A 10,000-nucleotide genomic window follows, 5' to 3' on the forward strand; every position below is an offset into this window, starting at 1 on the left:
TTTCGGACTTGGCTCGGTTGCTCGGTTGCTCGGTTAGCTGCACGGATGATTTCGCAATCCTCATTTTCGGGCTTGCAACACTATTCGCCGGAGAGAGTGTTCAGTCGTTGCATACGCTAGTGTATTTTAGGTCGGAAGGAAGCGCATGACGGGTTGTCTGGGGATATATAATGGTTTTATTTTTTTATGTGCTACTTATCTTTTGTTGTTGTTTTTTTATGTTTATGTATATGAATATCAGATTGGGGGACCTAAATGTGATTGAACAGACACGAAATCTCATAAGGCTCACCAGAACCGGGTTTTAATTCATCCCGGGGAGCTTGTGATGATTCAAAGATTATATATGCGATCGCAAAAAAAAGTATTTATTTATAAAAAAAAAAAATACACACACACACACACACACACACACACACACACACACACACACACACACACACGCACACACACACACACACACACACACACACACACACACACACACACACACACACACACACACACACACACACACACACACACACACACACCACATATATATACACATATACATAAACATACACATACACACACACACACATATATACATATGTTATATATATATATATATATATATTATATATATATATATATGTATATATACATATATACATATGTGTGTGTGTGTGAATAGATATGTGTGTATGTATGTATGTATATATATATATGTGTGTGTGTGTGTGTGTGTGTATATAATATTTATACACGCACCGTTTCTACATGATGGATATTCAACGGCGTGTGGGCCTGTGTCATAACATTTACCTCATTTTCCCTCGCATCCTCCGCGACCGTATGTTCATAGTCTCTGTTGTTGTGTCATTTGACAAAATATTTTTTTTTACAATGCCTGAAAACTAAATTTTCACAAAGCTAAACATTCTTTCAATTTAGATTTGATACAGTGATACAGTTCGGATAATCGTATCAGAACACCCCCAGACTTGGATTGCACTGTGCAAATCGTCAACAAATAAACTGAAATCAAGTGTAGTGCCCACTGTTGCGAGTGTCTATGCGCAAGTGTCATTGATGCACCCTAAGGGACACATATAAAGCCTCAGGGTGAGGCAACAGCAACTTGTGTCAGACTTTGTTTAGTGTGTTCTCGAACCCTTGTGATGTGAGTGTTGTCTATATTATGACCAGAACAGCATGGGCCGCACCAGGAGACCATCCTCTATATTAAGGGAAATCGGGTGAGTATTTCTGTAGTTTTAAGATAAGCTAGACTGTATGAAAGGTAGAACTGTGGATAGTTCTTGCTATTGTCTAAATGACAGTTTTGTCCACTAAACCAAACAAAAGACTTTTACCTTCGCTTATTTTTGTTTATATGACTAAACTATTTTTGAATAACCTGACCACTCTTTGTCTCGACTTACCGGAGGAAAACTATGTTTCTTATTATGCAATTGGATGACACTTTACCTGCGATATTTCATTGACTTCGCATGAGATCGCTGGGCGTATTGGATGCCAGCGGTGAGATCCGACACCATTGCGTAGTGTGTGTCTGGGTACATACCGTGTGTCCGTCGGTGTGTGTGTTTGCCTGTTTGTGTCTGTGCTACTCGTGTGTGGAGGAGGAGGGGGGGTAGGGGTGATGTGTTTTGTTTGTTTGCCTTGGCCCAATGTATGCTAAGTGTAAAGATGTATGTAACCTTCCAGGAAGCAATGGGCGTCCTTGTCAGACGGCTTGTTCCCTTTTATCTCCGAAAGTCCCCATCAGAAACGCCTTATGGAAATTTGATTTTCAAGGACACGATGTTGTCGCACTTGCTCTCCCATCCTTGTGTTATTTAGTTAGTTAATGTCCCGTCTCTTTTATTTTTAACCACTAAATCTAGCCTTGTCCGTGGTCATGTAGATGCTGATTTATGTTTTAGAATATTTGCTTGAGAGTTAATTTCGTCTTTTTTCACAAAATCTAGCCTTGTACGTGGTCATGTAGATGCTGGTATATGTTTTAGAATATTTACTTGAGAGGTATATATGCACTGCGTAATTAGCCTTGCATTATAATGGAGAATAACTCGCGGAATATTTTGTAGGGAATACTCGTGATGAATAAATTGAGGACTGTTGAATGTATTAAAGTCTTGTGTTTGATCTAAGAGGGTCAAGGATGTGTTGGCTTTGGTCATGAATGAGAAATAGAACGTTATTATTCGATAACAGGACACGTGGGGCAATGAGAGCATCCTGCATAGTGATGTCATTCCCGGAAATAGCAACAGAAAACGAGCGTTAGGAAGTGCCGCTTGTTTGAAATCAACTCTAAAAGAAAACGGGAAATGCACTCTTATGTTTTCTATGAGAAGAAAGAGGGGTAACTAATTTAAAATATTGCTCTCCCCCTTTTTTTTATTATCTATCCTTTTGATTTTGTTTGTGTGTGTGAATTATCCGAATAATGTCGCATTACTAAATACAGTAAAAGTGGAATCGATGGGTTCCTTTCACCCTCTGCTATTCATATATAGTAAATATTACCCGCGATTCCACTGCTATGGTTTAGTAGGATAGGGCACTCGTTACAGATCAGGTCTTCCGACCTTCATCCTGCACTGGGAAACAGTCGACTGATGTCTTTTAGTATTTTTAGTTCTATAGACGACAGCCCGTGAGAAGTACCCTTAGGTCGACTAGCCAATCATATCGTTGTGTGTTTGCGATAGATCCCGGTACGAGATATACATTGGCGACGCGGGATACACAGAGACGATGTATTCAAAAGGTGCTATCGCTGTTATCGCTCCATGTATGCAAACCAAAATAAAACTCCCGAAAATCAAGGTAAGTAGCTTTAAGTGTTATATAAAAGGTGGTTCCAAGGGGGGTGAACCGAAGCCCCCCCCCCTGGCTAGGACTATCTTCAAAACTAGATAAAGTTAGGTTGGTCAATTTTGGAGCCAAAAAACCCTAAAACTGATTCAAAATATATTCAAAATATATTCAAAATATATATTCAATATATATTCAAAACCCGCCAAAAATCGCGATCGCTATATACAGGGTACGCCATGCGGGTCCCTTGTAAAGAAACCGCATCTTCAGCATTTTTACTTTACAGTAAACAGGTATAGGATGAAACTAAGGTGTATTTGAGTGATATATCAATGCAATTTATTCATATATTACCCTGCAATTTCCCTGATATCCTTCATGCCCTCCCTTCTATCGGGATCCAGATTGTGGGGTACAAGGGTGGAATCGCATATTATATCTACTATATATGAGTAGTAGAGCGTGAAAGGAATCCATCGATACCACTTTTGTTGTATTTAGTAACAAGGCATTGTTCGGAAAATTTACCTTTTCGTCATTGATACACGACTTTCAATAATGTTTTGATTTCTCTTAATGCTGCATCTCTCCTTGTGCTCACTTTATGGTATTAATTTCCTGAGGCGGCCTTGTTATTTTCCTGCAAATAGTAAGATTTATCGATGATGTATATTATTTGTGAAAACGAATCTGTTCTGGCAATATGTAACGATTGCCCTGCAATGTCAGCAGTTGGGGTGCGGTTGCAACCCGTACAAGGGAAGGTAGGAACGCCCGTGTGAAGTGGACAGTGCAGATGGCGAGTATGCTTGCAAGCAACGTTACCAAGCAAGTCGGGTCGGGTGTATTTGCGTACGTGTGCGTGTGCGTGTGCGTATGTATGCGCAATTTCATTACGTCACATGCGCGTTTTGCATGGCCAAGTTTGAAATGAAGACGTCGGCCATCGACATTTTCTCCCCGTACATGTTCTCTCGTGTTTCGGTGTTACCGTCTTCGAATTGCATCTTTGGCTGCCTACGTACGAACAAACGACACAGCAACTCGCTAAGCAGTTCAAACGAAATCCTTTAGTAAGTCGTGTCCTGGCTGCATGAGGATGTCCCGTGTCCAGGTTTGCGCCGGACCCCCCCCCCCCCCCCACACACACACCCGCGCGCTATGTCCATTTCTTCTGTTTTAGAGTTTAAAATAAAACGCACTACGTGATGTCGGGCGTGATCTCTCGATGAGGAAGCATGTCACGTACAGGTTCGGGGTTGTGTTGCGGACCGTGTCAGGGATGGGAGGATGAAGGAAAGGAGGGGGATGACTGGCTAGAAATAGACAGGAATGTTGGAGGAAGAAGAAAGAGAATGAGAATCAAGGGATAGTGGGGGCGAAGGGAAAGGGGAATAGGAACGCCCCTGCTATTGGAGAAGGCACTCGCGATCGTCAGGCTGGCAGCGCCGTGCACCTGCTCTCCTCCCCCACCTCGTTTTGTATCATGACGTCATCTCGCTTCCTCCTCCCCCTCCCCTTCCCCATTCTCCCTCTCGTTATCATGCTCTTTAGATCAGTCTCGTTTTACTGTGCAGGAGGTTGGTGATATTGTGGGCTGTAAGGGAGAAAAACAGTATAGTGGAAAGACTCAAAACGAAAAGGTAGGGATCGCGCAGCCATGCGTGGCAGCTGGAACCAAAGAGCTCGTGGGTGGAACCGTCTTGCACTTATCGATACACACATAAACACACTTGTATCAAGAAGCCGGCAGTGTAGCTTGTTTCGTCGGTATTGTTCAAGTATCTAACACTTTCACGTTCTTTAATCCTCCTCCTCCCTCCTCTGCGCTCACACTCCTCGCTCCCTCTCTCTGCCTTCCCCTCCTCCCCTTCCCTCCAGGTGTTGTGAAGAACACACGTATGCATGCACGCACGTACCCAGAGAGACAGACAGACAGACAGACAGACAGACAGAGATTGTCGGACGGTTGTCTCGTAGATGCAGTGTAACCAAAGATCTTGTAGCGCACGTGGGCTGTGTATGTGTTTCAGCGCTTCATGGCACGTAGTGGCTAGTACTGGTTGTGCTTATATAGGTGCTAGATCAAAGTTATACTGATACGTAACTACTGTGTATATCAGTTGCAATGGCGATGGGTGTAGCGTGGTTTGATAAGACGGTAGTTTGGAGGATTTGAAATGTCTAATAGTTCATACCTGTACTAAGAAATGTGACATCCAAGGAAAAGCTTCCACAACTCCCCTGCGTGTCAGCAGCGTTGACGACGTGCGTTTGTATTTCCCTTCTCTGCTGGAAGTATTGGAGGTTCGTCGTGGTGGCGAAGAGGTGTAGCAGGAACAGACTGCGTGAATGGCTGTCGGTGGGAAGCCGGAAGAAGGAACTAGGGACTGCGTCGAGGGAGGCGCAACAGCAGTGGCGGAGTGAAGCGGGTTAAGTGCATCATCGTCGTATGCTAACTCCGTTATAGTTTGTGCATTCGTAATGACAGGACTTGATGAAATTTATAAATTAACTTTATCGATTCAAATTTGAAGCGTGCGATTTATCCCCGTGAATTCGTGTTTGATGTTGTCGCGGGACTATTTTATGGAACTTACACCGGGGTGCATTTGAACAAGTCTCCTGACATCAAGCCACCTAAGACCTGCCGCACCCCGTCACCTCAACCAGTCTGACATGTTTGTTGTCGTATACATAGCTCTATGATGCTTTAGCGAGATATATTTATCTCTCTTATACTTCAGTTCAGGTTTGCGTCCCGTATGGATTTCGGTGTAAACCCAAGAAAGTAATTTATTCGTTAAACCAAATCTTTAAGAATGTTTTACTTGAGTGGCCTATTTAATTTGTAAGTGAAATATGTTCAACTAACCAACTCGAACAAGACAGAAAAGACAAAGTGACTTTAAGCAAAGATTGTAGGACTCCACTAGCTGTAGGGACGCGCCCAGGAGAGGCCCCTTTATATGGCTCGCTTTTAGAGATGTTCCTCGTCGTCGTTTGCTAATTTATGAGTGTTGAACCAGGCCATAGGCTTCACGGATGACAGAATTACGAAAGACGAATGCAAATACAAAGGCGGGAAACAGAGTGTGCGTTTACAGGAAAGGGAAGTGAAACCTTGCCTTCTGAATTATTCGTTTTTGTTTTTTTTTTTAGTTTGTAAAGTATGTGCCATTTTATTTCGTCTTTTTTATCAAGTGTTTAGGAAGTAAAATATTTTCTTACTTTATTTTCCATGAGATAACGGATTGATATTTTGGCATTTTTTTTATTGAATTTCTTTTCACATATAATAGAATTTATAGAACAGGAATACATATAAAGATATTTTTGGTCGAAACCATTGATCATCTCGTTTCGAACTTCATCTTTGTGCTCAAGTTGATTGGTAAGCGAAGGTAGCTATTATCAACGCATGATAATACATGCTGCTAGCTTCTGCCATCTGTATCTCCTCTTCAGCTGTTCTCACGTATGCGGGTAACACATTATATGTACGTGTTACAGCACTGCCCTTATGTTCGTTCGGAGTATGATTCTCCATGGCAGGTGAACCGGCTGTTTGTTGTCATTAGTTGTATAACGACTGGTTTTGTGTTTCCTATACCGTGTAGTGCAAGCGAGTGAACGCCAGGCAGAGGATGAGATTTGATTCACGATGACACTTGGCGTTTGTCCGCGTGGAGCACTCTGTTAAATGACCCCAGAGAAATTTCGGATGTTGGTAGTTTTGATTTAGTGTGTTTACTGTGTTTTCTTTAGTGTGTTTACCAATACTTATCATCAATTGCCGAGCTAGACCTCGTCTAGACAGTTTCACTCGGGGTTTCCCTCCCGCTCTCCGCATGTAGAACTAGGACTTTTTTAGATATTCGTGTAGATTTGTTATAATTCACCTACCTTTACTCAGATGTAACATGTTCATATATTCAGGCCTGTTTATATGTTACTATAGAAATGCATTTTATACAAAAAAAAATATTAGGTTCATTCATAACCAATTATGAAAGAACATAATTTTTACGTTGCTAACGTGAAGTTGAAATTTGAACAATGAATGGTGTGAATCCAGGACAAAGCCTAGGACATTGCAAGGTCGTTAGATCTTAACCAAAGTAGTGGCTTCGGTTCAGTTACATAGCTCAGTTATACATTTCCACGCATGCAACAGCTTATCTAATTTAGGATCCAACTTGTATGGGGGGACGCAGGTGCGAATCTGTTTTTGTAAGGAGAGCAACTTTGTGCGACGCAAGATCAGGTTACGCAGCGTGTGGGCGGGGTGGGGGTCCTCACAAAGGGGTGGGGGGGGAGACCTGAGAATGGGTGTGATGATGAAAGGACGGATATTTGTCGAGATAGGACCTGTTGTTTGATTCTAGAAACTTCATGAAGAAATTCTAATTTAAAGCAGGTTGTAAGCTGTACGAATTAGAGATGTAACCTAGAGGATAGGAATTGTAAAAAAAAAGAAAAAAAAAAATCATAAGCATATGTACTTGTACTGATGCACAGCGAATAATAGCGTATGCTCTTGGAAGGACTTAGCTCAGGATCTGGCAGTTGAAAGTTTTTGAAATTTCAAGTTCCGTCAGAAGGGCACGGCTGTATCTAATAGAACAGGTGTTTCCTCCAGGTCGGGATGGAGGGAAGAGAGCGAGAGAGAGGGTCAGTTGTGAGGCTGGGCGGACAGTAGCGAGACGCGGTTGGTGTGTGGAGAGTGATGGTGGCTGTGTAGAGTGAGAGAGACTTGCTTGGAAAAGGGTCAGCAGTGGTTGTAAAAAAAAGTCTCGCTTGGAATGCTTCTCGCCGTGGAATTTGAATATATTCTATAATAGTGACTCCAAGATTTCTTTCGGTTAGTGTGTTTTGGGGATAGATCTTGAAGGCTTTCCATACAGCACCAGTGTGACCCCCGCAACTGCAGAAGTGTTTTTCCTAAAGGTCGGGGACAAGATGTCAAGTGATCCTGTGAAGAGGGAGGTTGATTTCCTAAGCTGTTCGTTCCCTTTCCCGCGCCTAAGGGAAAAGAGCTCTACCATGTGTGCGTCGAACTTAGAAGACAAGTACGAGTTCTCAGCGGGAAGAAGCAACATGGGCGGGGTGTGATGCGGGGCACTAGCGTATAAAGCTGATGGAAGTCGGCCCGTGTAGGCGGGGCGGAGTCCTCGCCGCATCGGGTTCGTCATTACCTGATCAGGATTCTAAGCAGTCCTATTCCCTGCAGCTCTGGACCTCGTCTTCTGCTCTCGACCCCCTTGGATTCGGGGATCCGTTTATGTCGATTCAACGCGTTGATTACTTTTTTGTGAAGGGAGGTAAACCTATAAGAATAATGGACATATATATGATAAGTTCATGATAGACCATCACGGTTTTGATTTTGTTTACAAACCACATTCATTAACTTACTGAATGTGAATGAATAAGAGAGGGAGAAGTGGAGAGGGCGTGAGAGGGAGAAGTGGAGAGGGCGAGAGAGGGAGAAGTGGAGAGGGCGTGAGAGGGAGAAGTGGAGAGGGCGAGAGAGGGAGAAGTGGAGAGGGCGAGAGAGGGAGAAGTGGAGAGGGCGAGAGAGGGAGAAGTGGAGAGGGCGTGAGAGGGAGAAGTGGAGAGGGCGTGAGAGGGAGAAGTGGAGAGGGCGTGAGAGGGAGAAGTGGAGAGGGCGAGAGAGGGAGAAGTGGAGAGGGCGAGAGAGGGAGAAGTGGAGAGGGCGAGAGAGGGTGAAATGGAGAGGGCGAGAGAGGGAGAAGTGGAGAGGGCGAGAGAGTTAGAAATGGAGAGGGCGAGAGAGGTAGAAATGGAGAGGGCGAGAGAGGTAGAAGTGGAGAGGGCGAGAGAGGGAGAAGTGGAGAGGGCGAGAGAGGGAGAAGTGGAGAGGGCGAGAGAGGGAGAAGTGGAGAGGGCGAGAGAGGGAGAAGTGGAGAGGGCGAGAGAGGGAGAAGTGGAGAGGGCGAGAGAGGGAGAAGTGGAGAGGGCGTGAGAGGGAGAAGTGGAGAGGGCGAGAGAGGGAGAAGTGGAGAGGGCGAGAGAGGGAGAAGTGGAGAGGGCGAGAGAGGGAGAAGTGGAGAGGGCGAGAGAGGGAGAAGTGGAGAGGGCGAGAGAAGACGGAGAGGGAGAGGGAGAGGGCGAGAGAAGACGGAGAGGGAGAGGGAGAGGGCGTGAGAGGGAGAAGTGGAGAGGGCGAGAGAAGACGGAGAGGGAGAGGGAGAGGGCGAGAGAAGACGGAGAGGGAGAGGGAGAGGGCGAGAGAAGACGGAGAGGGAGAGGGCGAGAGAAGACGGAGAGGGAGAGGGAGAGGGAGAGGGCGAGAGAAGACGGAGAGGGAGAGGGCGAGAGAAGACGGAGAGAGAGAGGACGAGAGAAGACGGAGAGGGAGAGGGCGAGAGAAGACGGAGAGAGAGAGAGAGAGGGCGAGAGAAGACGGAGAGAGAGAGAGAGAGAGAGAGAGAGAGAGAGAGAGAGAGAGAGAGAGAGAGAGAGAGAGAGAGAGAGAGAGAGAAATGGGTGGGTTGGTGGGTGGGAGGGAGGGAGGGAGCATGGACTTTCTTGTCACTACAGCTATCGGCCTCAGTATGTATTGCTGATCTCACTCTCGGAACGTTACGGCCGGCATTCCACGGCACTGTCACGCGGTCGGTCGGCGGAGCGAGAGCCACATCTCGACCCAGTTCCCGTTTTCTTTAGCGGCTTGTAAGCGTCTCTCATGTGGGAGGTGGGAGGCAGTGCAACAACTCCTGCGGTCTGGGAAGTCGTGATATAGACAGCCTCATGTGCCAGTAATGAGTGACAGTCAGAGGAAGCAAGGACCTGCGACGCACCTCTCAGCAAAAGGAGTATTGTGTGTGACGGAGCCCATAAAGAAGACGACAGCTGTGGCAGGTTTGCAGGGTTCCGGTAGGGTGCATATAAGGGTGAAGGGTGAGGCATGGAGGTAGGCGATGGACCAATGCAGTGTAAAACGTTTGTGGTGTGAGACCAAAGTGTTTACGGTCCGATCACATTAGTGTCAGATTACTGAACCGTTATTTTCACGTTGGAGAAGTTCAATTCCAAAATCTACATATACAGGGGGAAAGTATAATTTATAAGTTATGATAACAACGACAAAAAAGACAAAATTTAAAGCTTTTGATGGTGGAGTTCCCCAAGGTTACGTCAG

At 45.1% G+C, this 10,000-nt stretch overlaps 1 protein-coding gene across 4 annotated transcripts in view; it reads left to right on the plus strand.

Annotated features, from left to right (window-relative positions):
* Window positions 1-10,000, plus strand: part of LOC122259442 (uncharacterized) — a 109,480-nt gene that overhangs the window by 81,180 nt on the left and 18,300 nt on the right. For 2 of the 4 annotated variants that reach the window (XM_086540111.1, XM_086540112.1), the window contains exon 2: window positions 937-1,241. The exons of the other annotated variants lie outside the window; for them this stretch is intronic. In XM_086540111.1, the coding sequence (XP_086396237.1) occupies window positions 1,198-1,241 (44 nt within the window). In that variant the 5' untranslated portion in view covers window positions 937-1,197. The remainder of the gene's footprint in view (window positions 1-936; window positions 1,242-10,000) is intronic. 4 annotated transcript variants of the gene reach the window in all.

The sequence above is a fragment of the Penaeus japonicus genome, unplaced genomic scaffold (genome assembly GCF_977035675.1).
Source record: "Penaeus japonicus unplaced genomic scaffold, GWHDUDI00000001_assembly GWHDUDI00000009, whole genome shotgun sequence".
In the NCBI taxonomy this organism is placed as follows: Eukaryota; Metazoa; Arthropoda; class Malacostraca; order Decapoda; family Penaeidae; genus Penaeus; species Penaeus japonicus.